This window comes from Xyrauchen texanus, chromosome 7 (genome assembly GCF_025860055.1).
Source record: "Xyrauchen texanus isolate HMW12.3.18 chromosome 7, RBS_HiC_50CHRs, whole genome shotgun sequence".
NCBI lineage: Eukaryota > Metazoa > Chordata > Actinopteri > Cypriniformes > Catostomidae > Xyrauchen > Xyrauchen texanus.
In genome coordinates, this window is record NC_068282.1 from 33,581,439 (window position 1) to 33,601,730 (window position 20,292).

Consider the following 20,292-nt stretch of genomic DNA (forward strand, 5'->3'; position numbering starts at 1 on the left):
AAGGAAAAGTAGGTTCAGAGAGAAGAAGATTCGGAAACAGGAAAGAGGACGTATTAATAACAAGAATGCGTATTGGACATTGTTTATTAAATCAATGCTTACAAAGAATTGGTAAACATGAGAATGGAAACTGTGATAAATGTGCAGTAGCTGAAACTGTAGAACATGTGCTTATAGAATGCAAAGCTTATGAAAGAGAGCGGTTTCAGCAAAAACATGCTTTAAGAAATATAGAAATCAATGAGCTGACACTTCAGGTTCTCCTAGGAGAAGGTACTAAGCAATCAAGAATTTATCATGAGTTATTTATATTTTTAAAGGAAACAGGATTATATAATAGGATGTAAAAATCCCTTCTATGTATGTTGTATTTTTTTTTTTGTTGTTTGTTTGTTTTTTTTGAAAGAGTAGATGTAGTCTAAACTTCCTTTCCAATATGCGCTTCACGCTCCATTTCAGTAGGTGGCGGGAATGCACCTTTTAAGTTGGTTTGCCAACCGCCATTAAATCCTAGAAGAAGAAGAAGAAGAAGAAGATGTCAGTTTGTTTGGAAGAGGGAAGCATTGCACCTCCAGCAAAACTCAATGGAGTCCTGGTTGAGAAATGTTGTTTCCAGTTCAATCATGTAAGTTTGTTTCTTCTTGTGTTGTGTATTTGTTTTCACTTGATGTATAGTTTATCTGTGAGCTCCCTAGCTAATGCTAGATTATTTTTCTTTTTGTAGATGGACTCTTTAAATCTTGTTTTATATTTTGCCATCTTGAAACTTTATATGTAGTTGCAAAGACAGTACATATGTGGATATCAAGTGGATATCAAGAAGAGTACTTGAAGGGTGATTTTCTATTTTTTATATGAGTGAATTTTCTTCAACATCAAAGGGATTTGGACATCTTCCTAAACATTGACCATTTCAAACTTTCATTGTAGTGACTCCATACTTTCCTAAAAATCACTCATCTATGACTTGAACTGATCTGATAAGCCTTTTTTTTTATTTTTTATTTTTTATTGTCATTGCCATTCTTTTTCTATTGCTTACTTTACATTACTTTACAGACTGTCTTATGTTATATTGTTTTGATGTACTGGTTTCATTTCAATTCATTCTCATGTACATGCATTGTTCTGTTTATTTCTTCTGATTTATGACTGTCTTGCCCTGAATTACCAAAACTTCGCCATCTGTGACAAAATAGTATCTATATCTGTATTTCAATCAGGTAAATTCTCTGAGGCCATTCGACTACATTCGGCTCTTCAGCTCTGTTCGGCACTTTTAATATTTCCTTCCAACTCCATGAGTTCTCATGCTTTGGATTTTTTGGTGAATGAGGCATACTGTATCATCTGGCCCCTAAGAACCACCGTAAGTGCCTCCCAAGCCATGCCCACAGAGGATACTGAGGACCGGTTGGTCTCCATATAAACATTGATTTCAGCCTTTAACATTTGTTGGAAATCAGGATTTTGCAAAAGGGATACATTAACCTGTTGATAAGCAATTTCCCCGCACGGGGTGGTGACGTCACTCTGCTTACATTTAATATATAATTTACTGTCTATAAATGTAATTAATGTTAACAAATTATACATCTTTTCAAAGGTCTAAGGGTTCAACATTGATATCTGATCTCTGTTTCACGATAGCAATGCTCCAGAAACAGCAATTTAGTTATTTGTGCCAGGAGTAAAAATGAAAACATGCAATATCAAAACGGGACTTCATACCTTTGTTATGAAAACACGATTGCCAGATGAATCCAGTTTGCCACACTTGGGTCAATTGTCCATGACAAGCGTTCATTGAATAACATCCAATAGCACTTTTTGTCCATAAAAGTGATAAATCTGAGAAATATTGATATATTCTCCATTGTTTACATGAGATCTCGCCTGAAAGAATTGCCATTCGTCATCATTCTTCAACAAACTATACAATCTGAGCAGCATTCATGTTGTAAAACTGTATATTATCTTATATATTAGAGTCCCGTAAACAAAATGAGCCTGTCTCTAAAGTCTATTTTTAAAAATGTTTTATTCATAGTAGCCAAGCAGTGCAGTCAGATTTAGTGTTGTCTTGAAAGGCGGAGCCTTAATTTTACTCTGTATACTGCCAGTGATTTCTTTTTTTGTTATATCATCTTCAAATTTGAAACATAACTGTGGCAGGGCGGAGGGCGGGGCCGGGTCGTGATCCTATGCACCCGGTCCCATATTAGGCTAATCAAGCCTCTGAGGTTTAAAGGCCGACTGCAGAGTATCGTGCGAGCGCTGCCAGGGGCGGGGGAGACCAGTGTAACGGTATCAATGGAAAGGAGGAGGCGAGAACCGGATTTTCAATATAAATAATATTTTAATGAGAAACTTAAAAGACAACATAAACACACACATGACGGACATGTCCGCTAACGATCTCTCTCTCCCGTACGATACTCTGCAGTCGGCCTTTAAACCTCAGAGGCTTGATTAGCCTAATACGGGACCGGGTGCATAGGATCACGACCCGGCCCCGCCCTCCGCCCTGCCACAATAACTTCTTTAGACTTGAGGCTTTGAGATCATTGTATTTTTGGGTTATCTTGGCACTTTAATTATAGTTTTTTTAGATTATAGAAACATGTTCAGCACAAAATATTACCATTACTATAAACTTCAGCTTCGCTAACTTTAAAAAATAACAACATATATTAATTCTGAAATAAAGCCCAAAGTGTCTTCTTTCAAAAGATACAACAACTGTGTCCATACTCCAAAGGGTCCAGTAAATACAACCATTTAAGTTCAGGTATGTAATTTTCATGGTTTGTGCTCAAAAAGGGGGTGCTTATCAAAAGGTTAAAGCGGCAACTCTATGATTTATTTTTCTCCATATGTGGCAACACCTCTAAACTCACCAGAGCGTGATCTGAGACTAAGATGTTTCCAATTGAGCAATTAACAACCAATGAAATCCTCCTTTTTATGGGGTAACCCAACCCAGTCACATTCCATGTGAAAAGAGACAATCCATTCGTATTAACATTTGACATTTTGAAATGTTTGAAAAAATAGATTGTGTAAAAATTAAAGTTATAAAGAAAACATTCCCAATTAGTGCAACAACCAAACAAACAGAAAAAAGAAAAACGTGCCCATTAACCCTGCGCACGACCGCGCCAACCGGTGTCCATCCCTCTAAACTCAAAAAGTCAATGTACCTTACAATTTTACAAATTGTACAAAAAAACTTGTACAAAATTTGTGAAACAGAATTACATAACAGAAAATAATCTATAAATCAAACTCCCACCAATAGGCAGAATAAACACAAAGAAAGTGTAGATTCATTCACAAATCTGTCTTGAAGGTGTTTTCCTCCACAAAACAAACTCCAGCCGCTAGCGGTACCAGCGCAAAAATAATAAAAAAAAAATGTAAGCCATTCAGTTTCCTCGGAGAGTCCAACCAAAGACAAATATGAAAGGCAATGCTTGTTGTGGGCATGTAAAGATTTTGCGGCCATCCTTAGTATCTATTCTCAATTTGGCCGGAAACATCAGAGCAAAGGTGATATTCCGTTGATGTAAGAGTTTCTTGCATTCCTTTAATTGATCACTTTTCTCTCTTGTCGAATTCACAAAATCTGGGTACAAGAAAATGCTGTGATTCTTCCAAGAAAGCTTTCCTTTGCTCCTCACCTCACGCAACATGACCTTTCATTTGGAATTGGGGACTGCATGTCCAAAATTTGTTTTGGATAAAACCAACATTTATTTATATATATATATATATATATATATATATATATATATATATATATATATATACACTGCTGTTCAAAAGTTATGGTATGAACCAAGCATATGGTTCAATGTTTTCAAATTAGTTTTGTAAAAAAATACATATAATTGTGACAATATATTAATCTATTTGATTACAAAACTAAAATTCTATTTAAAAAAAAGTTTTTGAAATGGACCAAATAATAAAGAAAAGCTGCCAATAAGTGCCCAGCATAGATGGGAACTCCTACAATACTGTTTAAAATGCATCCTAGGCTGACACCTGTTACGACGTGCTGGCACTGGAAATGAAGATGATGACGTGAAGATGAAGAATCCCAATGCAGTTTATTTACCAAACGTGTACTCCAAAAATCCTAATTAAAAACGTGAACATAAACATGATCTAAACTTGACATAACATGACTTGATTATAGCTTGACTTGACTTAACCTTTACTTGAACAAAACAACAGTTACATTAACAATACTTGACAAGAGACAATGGCAAACATGAGGACTTAAATACACAGACATTGGGTAAAACCATAACAAGAAAACCAATAAAGAGACAGAACTATAAACAAGATAACAAGACTGTGATAGGGTGGAGGGCAGAGTCGGGTCGTGATGCTACACACCCGGCTCCCAATCAGGCTAATCAAGCCAGAGAGAGAGAGAGAGAGAGAGAGAGAGAGATATTGAGATTGATTTACGGGTCTGACACATTTGTGTGTTTGTCTTTTTGTTTAAGTTCCTTATTGAAATATTATTTATATTGTCAAGCCGGTTCTCGCCTCCTCCTTTCCATTAATCCCTTTACAAAGACTAATAACCTTAAACCAATGACAAACTAGAACTGATAAGACAATAAACCAATGAAAACAAGACACATGAACATGGAGGGAAACATGAAATCACATGACAAGTGAACCACATGAAAACAAAACATGAACAAAAATGCCTGCGCTCGCTGGTTTTTAATTTTTGGCTCAAGGATTGTCAGGAGAAAGATGGTGAAAGAAAGACGCCGCGGTGGGTCTGGCGACAACTGTGATATGAATGAAGAAAATGAAGGAAGTAATGTAGATGGAGATGAGGATGTTGAAGACATGAATAGCGAAGAGTGGTCTCAGGTAGGGCAGATAGCAGCGAGTGCAGTTACAATGTGTATCGCATGGGCAGGGTTAAGAAGGGTAGTGGTGTGGCTATTTATGTGAATTGTAAATTTCTTGTTAGTGTGGTTATATCTGAATCCATCTGTAAACAGTTAGAATTACTAGCTTTGAATCTTGAAGTTTCTAAAGGATTCTCTATAATGGTGGTCGGATGTTATAGACCCCCTTCAGCACTCAGTGATGCACTTTCTTCTTTCATGCACCTGATGTCTAAACTTCTTTAAACTGAAATTATTTTGATTGGGGATCTTAACTGGTGTTGGTTAAAACCAGCCTTTGAGAATTTTAAAATGTATTGTGATTCTATGAATCTTACTCGGCTCATTAATTCACCTACCCACCCAAATATTAGATGTCCAGAGAAATCGACCCTAATTGATTTGATATTGAATAATGTGCCGCATAAGTTTTCTGCTGCTGGTGTATTCTGTAATGATTTAAGTGACCATTGTGCTGTTGTTGCTGTTAGAAATGCTAAGGTCCCTAAGACAAACAAAATCGTGTTTTATTTACAAGAGAAATCTAAATAGTTTTAATGAGTAGGCTTTTTTACATGACTGTAAAGTAGTTCAATGGGCAAGGAGGCGGTGAGATCCGGCTTGATAATATAAATAATAGTTTAATATAAAACTGAAACAAAAGACAAACCCACACGCACCAGTACTAGAATATGGTTGTATTGTATATGAATCTGCATCTGCAACTATGCTAAATAAACTATATATCATGCAAGCTAAAGCATTAATATTAATTTTATGAGCAGTTAAAACTACATCAATTGCAGCATTACAGGTGGAAACATCAGAAATGCCACTGTATTTAAGAAGAGAGAAACTAGCTATGGCATACTAGATTAATCTTCAGGGACAAAAAAATTATCATCCAATAAGGGAGTACTTGCTGAAAGTAATGGAAATAAAGAAATGGGCTAATGAAAATGGTCTAGATACAAAGTAATTTGCTCCAATAGTTACCTCAGATACCTCTGATACCACCTTGGTTATTCACACAACCTGAAATTGATTGCTACATGAAAGAATTAAGGAAAAAAAGGATGGAGTTAATACAAAAACATATGTTAAAGAATATATAAAAAGCATGCATTATTAATTTTTTCAAGTATACAATGATGGCTCAAAGAACCAAGAAACTGGAAGGACAGGGACAGCTTTTTATGTTCCAGGGAGTTTGGAAGAATAACATATGGTACATATGTATACACTGCAGAGATGATATCAGTCTTAATGGCACTAGGATGGATTTATGAAGTAAGAGCAGATAAAACAACAATAATAACTCAATGGTGGGTTTTATGAGTTTACAATCAAATCAAACAAATAAAAGAGACATTTTAATAGAAATCATAATTACATTATACAGTTTAAAACATATAGGAATAATAATTAATTTCATTTGGGTACCAGCACATGTGGGAATTCAAGGCAATGAAGAAGCAGACAAAATGGCTAAAGAATCATTAAGAAATGGATGAACCAAGTATAAATATTTCACTTAGCAGATCAGAAGGGAAAAATTGGTATTAGAAGCATGCAATAGGAAATGGCAGACTTACTGGGATTCATGTCAAACAGGAAGACATTATCATAAGGTACAAAGAACATTAAAAAAAAGTACAATTATTCATAACATAAGTAGATTGGAACAAGTTATATTCACACATCTAAGAACAGGACATTCAGATCTTAACTATACAATACATATCATAGGGAAACAAAATACAGGTTTATGTGAGGTTTGTGCAATAGAGGAAATAGTAGAGCATGTGTTGATTGTTTGCCTGCTTATGAAAGAAAAAGGAGGAGTCTTAAGTAAGAATTACACACTTTAGGAAGTCAAGAGTTCATAATAAGCAATATCCAAATGTGGGGAAACAAATGAAAGCAATAATGAGATTTATTAGGAGCAGTGGATTAAAATATAGGATATAGGGAATAGGGAGAAATGTAGTTCCCCGTCTGTCGCTCACTTCGACATTGTGCCGAAGAAGCAACACTAGGGGTCTCTTGAGCGCCGAATACATCTCTGATCTATGAAAAAAGGCCAACAGACAGAATGGCAGACAGAATTAGCATGTCCCGCCCCCGGACATAGGGGTATAAACATTTTCTTCGGAGCCGATGGTCGTGTATGCAGCGAGCTGCAAGTCTGTTCCTCTTACCTCTGAGCGATCTGCTGTTGGATCTACAGCGCACTTCAGCGGCTTTCTCCTTCTCTGCACGGCAGTGCAGTTTGCCCCTGGGCGCTTCGACAGCGCAAACTAAAAGAGTGTTTGTAAAAGAGTGATTTTCTCTAAAAGAGTATTTTCCTCTAAAAGAGCAATACACAGTGGCATTGAACGTCCTTTTCAGGACGCGTCTTTATAAAGATGCCTTTCCGCCCCTGTGTAGTTCCTGGATGTGGTAGAGTGCTCTCCGCTTCAGATGGCCACAGGCGCCGTCTCATGTGTCTGGGCTGCGATCACACCGAGGCAGCGTTTGTGGATGTTTCATGTTCTCACTGCGAGAACATGACCATGGCAACGTTGCGGTCGCAGCTTTCCTTCAACCGAAGGAACGCCACGCCAGCCGCCCCCCGCATCGCACCTTCACACGGGATTGAAACTTAAACAGCACTGAAATCTAAAAGCACTAGAAGAGAAATGCAGCCACGATCAGATGATAAGAGCAAATAATTTGTAACTCTGATAAGTGCTGTCTCTGTACAGTGATGGGGCCTAAACCCTGACTGAAATTGTTCGTATATTCCATTTCTCTTTAGAAATGAACAAAGTTGGGTGGACTCTAAGTAGTATTTTCGACATAAATGTTATATATGAAATCGGTCTGTAATTAGCCAATTTTCCAGGATCAAGCTGTGGCTTCTTAAAAAGTGGTTTGATAACTGCCATTTTAAAGTTTCTTTAGACATGTCCTAAGGATAGCGAGGAGTTAATAATATTAACAAGAGGTTCTGAGATTACAAGGAATACTTCTTTTAAGAGCTTAGTTGGTATTGGATCTATCTTATATGTTGTGGCTTTTGAGTTTTTGATACGTTTTGTTATCTCCATGACCTATGACAGCAAATGATTGTTTCTCGTGAGGAAAATTATGAGACACTGTTTTCTGAGGTGCTGTGACATTTGATTGCATAGTTCCAATTTATATATATATATATATATATATATATATATATATATATATATATATATCAATATTCTTGTTGCACTTAAATCTGTCTTGAGTACTACTATTCTGATGCTAGTGAAACTTTGTAATGCAGCACTTTTTGTACCACTGACTCCTTAAGATTATTCGCTTATGATCTGTTCCTCTTTTGTAAATTGGTTTGGATAAAAGTGTCTGCCAAATTAATAAATGTAAATGTAAATATTGTATTCTTCCACTTGTGCTCCATTTTCCGAGCTGCTCTCAAGAGCATGAGAATGATCATTGTACCATGGTGCAGGACTTTTTTGTTTATTTTCTTTAATCGAAGGGGGCGACACTATCAAGAGTGCTAGAGAAGACTGTATTTATATTTTCTGTTATTACATCAAGTTCTTCTAGACTTTTTGTCTTACTGAGTATGTGAGACAATTCTTGGAGATTATTAGTGAAGCTATCTTTAGTGGAATAGTTATACCTGAACGATAGCATGGTGTATAGTAGACTGAGTGACATTAGCTGATCGCAGCAAACAAGAGGTAATGATCTGAGATGTCATCGTTCTGCATTACAATTTCTATACTATCAACATCAGCTCCATATGACAGAATTAAATCTAGCGTATTATTATGGCAATGAGTTGGTCCTGCCACATTTTGTCTGACTCCAAGAGAGTTGAGAATAAATGCTAATCCCAATGTGTCATTTTCATTATCTATGTGAATATTGAAGCCACCAACAATTAAAGCTCTATCTACATTAACTACTAGATCTGATAGAAAATTAGCAAATTCACCAAGGAAACCAGAGTATGGCCCAGGTGATGTACTGTAGCAAGTGCAAAAGACGACAGAGAATTTTGTATTTATATCTGACGGTGTCACTTTAAGCATTATTTGTTCAAAAGACTTATATCTTGTCCTCTGAGTGACACACAAAAAAAATAATTTTAAATTGTAGCAACCCCTCCAACTCGACCCTTCAGATGAGGCTCAAGTTTATAACAATAAACTGGGGGAGTAGATTCATTGAAATATATTCATCCGGTTTAAGCCAGGTTTCAGTCGAACACAGCGCATCCAAATTATGATCTGTAATAATTGCATTTACAATTAGTGCTTTAGTAGAAAGAGATCTAATGTTTAGTAGCCCTACCTTTATAATATGTTTATCTTCAAAAAATGTTTTTTCAAGTTTGACCTTTTATCATTTTTTTTTTCTAAATGATTTATTGTTTATTGTTATGTACTGATGTAATATCAGGAAATTGATATCAGCTGACCCGTCCACTGAGCGGCGCTCTACGTACATACATAAGCAAGTGCTGCTGCTCACATGTCTCTGTTCAATTCTTCATCCCTCTACTCCCGCATCTTTCAGCAGCAGCAGCAGCATCATCATCACCACCACCACCAGCGATGGCGGAACACGTCACATCAGCGCTTTCACCGGCCTTGAGCCCGAGCTCCGAGCCGTCGTCCGATGTGCGCTCTCCCACAGCTGGCGGAACGCAGCGGTTCCTGTTTACGCATGATCTGGTCTCCGGAAAACACCGCGGAGCGATGCGCTTCGGGATTGTACGGATGATTCATGGTGAGGAGGATTTTGATGACTCAGACTCGGAAATTGGTGGTGATGGCGGAGGGAGAGGAGGAGGTGGTCGTGATGGCGGCGGTGGAGGCGCTCCCAGTAACTCGGACAACGAGAGTGGGGCGGTGGACACACGGTCATGGCCTCTCGGTAGAGGATTCGTGCGTGTTCAGTGGTATCCCGATGGGACGAAACAGGATGTTAGGGAAACGAAGGTAATGAAAGACGCAGATGAGTGTGCTTTTGATCTTGTTGTTCTGTCCCTATCTTCACAGCTAAACCATGATGTTTAATCAGACACTCTATATTTCACTTTCATTCTCTCTATCGTCATATTTAGTTATTTTAACGAACCCGATATACGTTTATTACATTTTGGTTTACACCGATTGTCAGAACATGACCTGGATTAAATTATAATATGGTTTATAATGGCCAAAACGATGTCTTGGTTGGCAGCTCACTCGGATTAATGACACAAGCTATGCATCACGCATAACATTTTTCTTTACCACACGTATAGATGTTATCAGTCTCCGTGAAGGAGTTACATGGCAGGTGATCAGCTGTGAACAGAGGTCTCGAGCTCTTGAATGTAACGTGGTTATCTCAAACTAGTTAGTATTTGTTCAACAGTGGACAGCTTACACAATCGCTTGACAAGAAAAACGTTTGTATCTCCAGCTACACGAATAGTAAACGGCAAGCCTGGATACATAGGACTTTCTCTGATGCTTCTGGACTTATTTGTTATTATGTTTCTATAGTTTATGTTTAGAGATGTGCTCTTTTGTTTCATTGTCCTGTTAAAGCATAATGGACCAGATCTGACTAGAACTCACCGTTTTATTCTCCAGCTCTCAACTGTATTTTTAGATAACTGTGAATGAGAATTAAACACTGGTCAGCTGTTGTTCCTAACAAAGAAATACCATCAGACATATTACCACTCCACCCTTCAATGGGTGGGTAAGGCCTCCCATGTGTGTCAAATATGATTTCAAAAACAATTCAGTAGATTATTATCTGGTGTCACTGCAGAAGGATACTGTATTTAGAAACAACTCACAAGGTCTCTACACAATTTGCTAAGAGTATAGAGACATGGGCACCTTTAGACATTATGATGCTTAAACTTTTCCACAAAATTAGTCACATAGAATATGGTGCCTTACTCAGCTCATTTAATCTTTAATATAAAAGAATGGTGGAATATTTAAATAAATTTTAATTTTTTTTTATATATGAAAAATTCTCCCATTCATGAATGAAACTATGCACAACATTGCTTTCTCCCTACATAAAGGTCATGAGGTCAGTGTTTAAGTCACGATGCCTTATATTATTAGGGGTCTTTCAGGTTCTACATGAGTCGTCATTAAATTCCTATGCACTAATAGTGCACTTCTGTATTTAACCACTATTTATGCATTGTCTTTTACCACTAGTGATATTTTCAAGATGGCTTAGATTGTCAGAAATGTTTGTACTTATTTCTGCACATGCACTCTGCTCAGACACCACATCCCAAATCATATAGTAAAGTGTAATTAAGGGATGCAGCATTCAAGCTGTCAATGAACTGCTGCATGTGATCTGCTTGGAACAAGTGCTCATAGAAGTTCTGTCATCTTCTCACCCTCATTTTGTTCCAACCCTGTACGAATGTTTCTTCTGTGGAACACAAAAGGTGAAATTGTGAATAATTTCCTGGTCATTGTTTTCCATATAATAATTTAAAATGTGGATGATTGCTGTAAAGCTAAAAAAAAAGAAAAGAAAAGGACCATCAAATTATCATAAAAGTGGTCCATATGACTCAACCAATGACTTTTGACATCATTTTCTTCAAAATATATGTGACGTGTAAATGTGCCATGTTTGATATAAGAGCTAAAGAAGAGGGCAATGTTTTCAGTGATTAATGACATTCATGTTAAGCTATAGGCCTAGTTGGCTTCAGAAGACTTCAAATATAGTGCACGAATCATAAAGACTACTATTATGATACTTTTATGGTAATTTATTTGGCGCTTGATGGCACCTGTCCTGATTAAAATCAGAAGGTTCTTTTAAAAATGCACTTTTATTTTTTCAATGGAAGAAAGCCATAAGTGTTCAAAACAATATGAGGATGTGTAAATTATGACGGAATTACAATTTTCGTGTGTACTTTCCCTGGCTGATTTTAGTATTTCTGTAACTGCTGATCACACAACCCATCTGGCACCAGCAATCATGCCACGATCCAAATCACTGAGATCAAATTTGTCCCCCACTCTGATGGTTGATGAGAACATTTACTGAAGCTCCTGACCCATATCTGCATGATTTTATGCACTGCACTGCTGACACACGATTGGCTGATTAGATAATCGCATGGACGTTTGTTGATGCCAGACTGGTTTGAGTATTTGTGACTGCTGATCTCCTGAAATTTTCATACCCAACAGTCTCTACAATTTGATCAGAATGGTGCCAAAAAAAAAAAAAAAAAAATCCAGTGACAGAACTGTGACAACTGTATTCCTTTGAAACATAAAACATGCATCAGACTGCACTAAACTCACTCTTTAAGACTCTTACTGATAGTAATATGGAATCACTGCAGAAGACTCCATATTTCCAGAGAATTGGGACAAGCATTATTCACCTTGTGTGTATTAAATATCTGAGCTAATTTTATATTTTCTGCACCCTGTCATGGCATCATCATCATCAGACATACATTTCCTACATTCTCACATTTGAAATCAGTCAAATGATTTCAGCCCTACATTATCCTGCGTTTTAGATGTTTAAACCATCAATGCAGGAAATCTACAGAATTATGGAATGTTAGGTAAAAGTAATTGCAAAGGATGCTTTTCATATGTCTTTATTAATTAGAAATATTTGTTTTTCTTCTCATGGCTAACATTTTATCAGTATATTTACATTATATGGACTTGTAGTCCAACTTTTCGAAACCAGAGAAGACTGTATATTTTTCATAAGAAAAAGGATGAAACGTGTATTTTAAAAAAAAGTTTTTTTAGAGCTATTGTTTATGGGTGTCAGGTTGTTTTCATCATAGGTGTTGCATAATAACACTAATTCTATGAATGTTTCATTTTTGGAACTCTCCAAAATTTTGGATTTGTGGAGTGAACTAGTGGCCCAGTTTGGCACAGCATTTCAACACGGCCATAAACCATTTGTGTGACCACTGTGAATCGCATCTTATTAACGATAATAAACAATATGACTATAGCTGTGCCAAAGATTTTTAACTGATTAAGTAATTATTATTTTTCTAAATAAAGGAAAAGCAGTGTGTCTGTTTTTAAGGAGTAGCTCCTGTAATGCTACAGTGTTGTACTGCATTCTCTTCTCCTTTCCTCTGACACACATGTACATACACAGCGTTTTATTAATTAGCGCATGTAGTCAAAACAAACATGCAGTGAGAAGATTCTTATTGATCTTTGTAATCAAGCATTCTTTTAGGCTCAGCCAGTGAAGGGTACTGCCAACTGAACAAGATACGAGCTTGATACTCTCAAAAAGATTCACAAAACAAGGATAAAATTATGTGAAGTTATTTGTTTTTGTTATTAACATTTTTGATTCATAAGTTAAAACAAAGAAAAAAACACAACATATATATATCTCTATATCAGTCACTTTTAACATTAAACCCCCACTATAACCCCTCACCTTACCAATATCCCACCCTGACCCCCCACATGAACACCCCTGTGGTCAATAAAACACACACACACACACAAAAAAAACCCATAAAAAAAAGAAAATACATAATTAAAAACTAAATTACTTTCTCCCCTCCTCGAGAGTACCCCAAAAACACTGAATAGTTACCACAGTAAAAAATTACCCCATTTCCTATTGAAAAAATTCCCAACTCCCACCCTCCTGGTCGTCGACTCCTCGAAAGCAGCCACCCTCCCCATCTCCGCACACCACTCTGGGAACGAGGGTGCTCCATCTGGCTTCCATCCCCTTAAAATAACCTGCCTACCAATCATCACACTGGTCAAAACCCAATTTTTTTTATGTACTTATCCTCCAAATACCTCCCCATCTCTCAAAATACAGCGTCTGGGGCAGACGAAATTTGAGTGCTCAACACATCACTACAAAATAGTGCACCTTCAATCAAAATTCTTGGATCTTACAAAAACCCCAAAAAACATGGGTTGTGTCTCCATCTTTTGAATGGCATTGATAGCTGGTGGGTGTGTCTTTAAGACCAAGCCTATACAATTTAGAAGGGGTCCAATAAAATCTATGTAAAATCTTATTGTATACATGCACCCTTGCATCCCTAGATGCAGACTTTTTTTTTTTTTTTATCCTAGCCCACACTACCTCCAATACAAAGTTGAAATCTTTCTCCCATAACTTCTTGATAGAAGTTAAAGCTCCATCCCCCAGACTCTGAATTAACAGGGAGTAATACACTGATGCCTCATGACCTTTTCCAAAAGCAGTAATCACCTCTCCCAATGTATCTGCCGATTTTAGAGGGGTGTGTGCTATTCCCAAAAACAGTGCAGAGCAGGTGGAGCAGCTGTAAATACCTATAGAATTGAGATCTGGGAATCCCAAAATGTTGAATACAATTTTCAAAAGATCTCAATACTACCCTTTCATAGAGTGCAAATGCGAGAACTGGGTGTAAAATAACAACTTCTCCAATTAGTTTGATAGAAGGGCATTGCAGTGGGGAGATAGGGGCAAGAACTTCCTTTTCAGTACAAAACCAGAGAGGGGCTCTCTCAGGTGGAAGCAACCAATGAGCCAAATGTCTGAGACTGAATGCATAATAATAAAACAAAATCTTCTTTAGGCCCACCTTTTCAATCAGCCTATGTAACTTATTGAAATGTAATCTGGGACGGTTACCATTCCAAATGAAGGACTTCTCTATGCTATCAGATTGCTTGAAATAATAGAGGGTGACATCTACAGGGAGAGATTGTAACAGGTAGTTGCATTTTGGAATACAATTAATTGTAATAACATTTACCTTCCCAATCATGGATTAATGTAATGAAGCCCACTTGCCCACATCGCTCTAAAACCTTTTTATTAAAGGATCAAAATTAACTCTGGGCATTTTAATCCCAGCACATTTGTCTGATTTAGTCAAATACTTAAAGCCCTGTTTGGGCCACTGGAAGACGCCTGGCTGAATAGCTGTTACTGGGCAGTACGCTGTCAGAGCCAAAGCTTTGGATTTATACCAATTAACTCTGTATCCTGAGAACTTGGAATAGTAACGAATAATTCTGTGGAGGCAAAGCATAGATCTAGAAGTGTCGGAGACAAATAATAAAATATTATCTGCATAAAGAAAAAGATTATGCGCCACGCCCTCCACCACCACCCCTGGAAAATCATCTTCCCATCTTATTGCGGCTGCTAATGGTCCCAGGGCAAGACAGAACAATAATGGGGAAAGAGGGCAACCCTGACGAGTGCCCCTATCCAGATTAAAATAAGAGATAAATCTGTACCATTGCTACTGGATGTCTATAAAGTAACTTAATCCATCCAATAAAAGTATTCCCGAACCAGTGTATTTTGAAAATCTTGAAAAGATAATCCCATTCTACCACATAAAAAGCATTTTCGGCGTCAAGTGAGATGGCAGTGACCAGAGCCTGATCATTCGCCACTGACCACATGATATTGATGAGATGTCTAATGCTATCAGAAGAGCTGCGGCCCCAAATAAACCCCACCTGGTCTGTATGTATAAGCGATGTCATAACTTAATCGGTTAACCAAAATGTTTGACATATTTTAACATCTAGCTGGATCAGGGAAATTTGACTGTTACACCCACTTGGATCTTTGTCTTTTTAAAGAAGCAGACAGATCCAGGCTTGTGTCATGGTTGGCGGAAGCTTTCCATTCTTTATTGTTTCATTATAAACTTCTAACAAAAGTGGAGTCAGTTCTTTAGCATAAGATCTAAAAAATTTGCCGGCAAAACCATCTGGCCCCTGAGCCTTGCCTGTTGGCAAGGCCTTAATTACCTGTCAAGCTCCTCCAAGGTTATCTCAGAATCGAGATGATTTCTTTGCACCTTCGTCAATTTAGAGAGTTCTAATGGTTCTACAAAGTTTCTAATTTCTTCATCAGTAGACTAAGATGTGGAACTATAGATCAAGATATAATTCTTTAAAAGCATTTTTAATATCAATGTTTGAGTTAAAAAGAAGGAATGGTAGAAAAAGACGTATATCTAGCCAAAAGCTTCCCTGCTTTGTCCCCCTAGTCAAAATATGAGTGTCTTGCCCTGAATAGCCAAAACTTCACCTTCCACGACACAATAGTATTATATCTGTATTTCAATCGGGTCAATTCCCTGAGGCCTTCAGATGATATTCGGTGCTTCAGCTCTGCCTCTGCACTTTTAATATTCACTTCCAACTCAAAAATCTTTGGATTTTTTGATGAATGAAGCATACTGTATGATCCGGCCACAAAGAACCACCCTAAGTGCTTCCCAAGCCATGCCCACAGAGGATACTGAGGACCAGTTGATCCCCATATAAATATTGATTTCAGCCTTTTAACATTTGATGGAATTAAGGATTTTGCAAAAAGGATACATTAGCGGCAACTATATGATTTATTTTTCTCCATCTGTGGCAACACCTCTAAACTCACCAGGGCTTTATCTGAGACTAAAATGTTTCCAACTGAGCAATCCACAACAGATTAAATGAGGGATTGAATATAAGAAAAAAATATATTCTAGAATAAATCTTAAGGATGGATGGAAAAAAAATGTATAGTCCCTACCAGATGGGTTCAAAAGTCTCCAAATATCTGTAAGACCAAAATTTTTACACATCCTGTGAAGCATCACTGTTGCTCTAAGGGGCTTACACACTTTTGCTTCACTATGATCAAGGACTGAGTCCTTCAAAAGATTAAAGTCTCCTCCCAATATTATATCATTAGGGGTGCCAGCGGATTGCAATATTCTTTCAAGATCTATAAAAAAAAACCTGATCATCAGGGTTTGGTTGTAAATATTAGCCAAAATCAACCTTTGCCCCTGAATTTCAGCTACAACAATAATGACTCTACCTAATTGATCTTTAATCTGTTTGAGACATTTGAATTGTAGATGTTTTCTTATCAATGTAATGACTCCCCTGCTCTTATTTCGAGCCAGCACTAAAGAAAACATGTCCACCCCATATCTTCCCAAATTGTTCAGCTTCCTGCGGGGAAAGATGCGTTTCTTGAAGAAACACTATCATATTTCTTACATTTAAGAAAATAAATAAGCTTCCCTCTTTTAATGGGGTGCCCCAACCCATTCACATTCCACGTGAAGAGAGACAATCCACTCATTTAACATTTTTACATATTAGAAATAATAGATTGTGTCAAAAATGAAATTATAAAGACCGCATTCCAACATTAGTGCAACAATAAAACCCTGAACTTCCCCAGAAAAAAAAGAAAAACATGCGCATTAACCCCGTGCACGACCGACCGACCCACCCGCCATCCATCCCTCTAAACTCAAAGAGTCAGTGTATGCCTACGAGAGTCCCCGCGACAACTTTGCGATCAGATTGCTCAAGTCTGGTGTTTTTGTATACATTTTGTGAGACAGAAATATATAACAGAAATTAATCTATAAAACAAACTCCAGCTAATAGGCACAAAGAACATGTAGATTAATTCACAAAACTGTCTCGAAGATGTGCTCCTCCACAAAACTAGCGATACCAGCACAAAAAATGTTTTACTAATAAAGCCATTCAGTTTCCACGGACAGTCAAACGAATGATCAGTGAGCTGGCTGTTCCATAAGTTCAGCAGATGACATATCATTCCAATGTCCTGCAAAAATACTCCAGCCATTAGGAGGCATAAGCACAGAGAAAAAGCAGATTCATCCACATCTGACCCGAATGAGTGTTAATTTACAAAACAAATTCCAGCCTCTAGGCGGAACCAGCATGAAAAGAAACAAAGGCTCCCAGTTTCCACTGACACCCAAAGGCATGTTTAGTGAGTCAGTCCATTTGAGGTATGTGAGAAACACACCATGACTTCCTCCGTACATTGATTTTACGCTAGTTGTCGGCATAGGAATATTTTGCGGCTATACTTGGTATCTATTCTCAATTTAGCCGAGAACTTCAGTGTAAAAGCGAACCTTTGTCGATACAAACGTTTCTTGGAGTGTTATACTCCAGCCGCCTGGCAGAACCAACACAAAAAGAAACTAAATGGCACCCAGCCTCCTCAGACATTTGAGTCAATCCACTCAAGGGGCCATATGAGAAACCCCAAATGGCTTAATCACACCATTGACTTTATGAATGACATCGCTTGTTGGGGGCAAGTAAATACTTGGCGGCCTTAGTATCTATTCTCAATTTGGCCGGGAACATCAGAGCAAAAGCGATCTTCCGTTGATGTAACAGTTTCTTGCTTTCCTTGAAATTATCACGTTTCTTTCTTGTCGAATTCGCAAAGTCTGGGAACAAGAAAATGTTGTGATTCTTCCAAGAAAGCTTTCTTTTGCTCCTCGCCGCGTGATACACAAGATCTTTATTAGATGATCTCAGAAATTTGGCCAGAATTGATTGGGGCCTGTCTCCCTCATTGGATCTGCGAGCTGGGACTCTGTGAGCTCGCTCGATTTCCAGCTTGTGGCCCATTCCCGAGTCTGCTCGACATAAGAGTTTGTCTTTGAATTTCACCATATCTCTGCCTTTTTCATGCTGCGGAATTCCAGCAGCGCCTATTCTCAAGATCTTCCAGTTTTTCAAAAACGCGCTCCAAATCAACTTTGGTCGCCAACGGATTATCAGATAATTCCCTCTCCGATGACTCCAGATAATCGATCCATCTCGCGACGTCCAAAAAAACTTGGAACCAACTCAGAATTTTGTTTCCATCACAGTAATTGATCGACGTATTACAGCCAAATCCTCTTAAGTCAGCAACAACTTTCATCTGCATCACAGACATGTTGGACAGTTGACGCTGGATTTGTCCTGCCGCACCATCCAAACAGAGTCCCTGGTCTGCAGGCCCATAATAGGTTTTAGCTTGAGCATGTTAGTGTCTTTTAATATCTCCAGAACCCGAGGATTTTGACTTCTTTACCATGTTGACTTCAAAGTACTGATATGTAGTAGGATGTTTTGAATTTTACCAGTTTATGACACAAAAATAATGAAAAACCAGCAAAGTTTGCAGAGCTCGTCGTTTACATGTCCGACGCTCGCATGGCACCACGTGACTCCCATGTGAAATCATTTGTCATTTATTTTTCCTTGAAATAAATTCTATGTTTTTAAAACCAAGTATCAGTGTATCAAAGGATGAAAAAAATTAAGGACAAGAATCCAGCTGTAGCATTGTATATAAAGTACATTGTTAGGATATAAGACAAATGTATAATTATTATATCATCTGGATTAATCTCTATACTGCAATGAATCTCTACACTTGAAAAAAAAAAACTAATTGTGAGGACCTTTTAGCTGGTCCTCACAAGTAATAAAGGCTCATAAATCAGCTAAATTGTTTATCTTTAAATCTAATGAAGTGCACAGGTTTCTGTGAGGGTTAGGGTTAGGTGTAGGGTTAGGGATGGGGGATAGAATATATCTTTAGCCTGTTATAAAATATATGAAAGTCTATGAGATGTCCTCACAAGATATAAAACCAATCTTGTGTGTGTGTGTGGAAGAGATGAGACATTGCTGAAAATGCTGGTATACAGTATTTGTCCATTTCGCTCTTAACATCCCACCTGACTGTGCAATACACATTATACTCCGTCTGGTGCTTTCAAAATGCCTGCTGGGAGCTGGAGCTGTTTGTAACCAGCAGGCTCTGGGCTTGTACAATAAAGAATAGAAGTGCTGTTTCTAGAACAGCCACGTTGTTCTAAAGTTGAATAGCAACAAGCTTTTGTTTTGAATGCACAGGTTGTAGTCCAGTAGAAGTTAAAGAGTCAGTTTTTGGAGCTAGAAACAGCTCAATTATTGTTTGGCCTTGCATTGAGGAGAAAGCTGTGTGAACATTTTGTCTTAAAATGTATAGGATAACAAGTGCACACAGTGTCTTTTACACAATTCCTTGCATTACAGCAGTGGAAGGGTAGTTGCCTCCACGTCTGAGACGTCAATCTTTGCATCTTATCACGTGGCAGGTTGAGTGTGTTACCGTGGTGATGTAGCGCGTGTGAAGGCCCACGGTATTCTCCGCAGCATCCATGCACGACTCACCGCGCGCCCCTTATGGCGACCACAAGGAGGTTACCCCATGTGACTCTACCCTCCCAGCAACCGGGCCAATTTGGTTGCTTGGGAGACCTGGCTGAAGTCACTCAGCACACCCTGGATTTGAACTCCATGGGTGGTACTCACCATACCCATCATTAATGACAGCTGCGCAGAGTAAGGCAATGAGAAAACCTGTACTGGTTCATCCAAAAATTGCCAATTCCATTTCTGGAATTTTCCTATCATATGCTTTTGAATGCCACTTATATACAGTATATCCTTCCAGAAAATTATGATTCTCACAAATG

The 20,292-nt window shown here is 37.9% G+C and overlaps 1 protein-coding gene across 4 annotated transcripts in view; it reads left to right on the plus strand.

Annotated features, from left to right (window-relative positions):
• The first annotated feature begins 9,500 nt into the window (after window positions 1–9,500).
• Window positions 9,501–20,292, plus strand: part of LOC127647069 ((E3-independent) E2 ubiquitin-conjugating enzyme-like) — a 119,593-nt gene continuing 108,801 nt past the window's right edge. For all 4 annotated transcript variants that reach the window (XM_052131143.1, XM_052131145.1, XM_052131146.1 and 1 more), the window contains exon 1: window positions 9,501–9,916. In XM_052131143.1, the coding sequence (XP_051987103.1) occupies window positions 9,530–9,916 (387 nt within the window). In that variant the 5' untranslated portion in view covers window positions 9,501–9,529. The remainder of the gene's footprint in view (window positions 9,917–20,292) is intronic.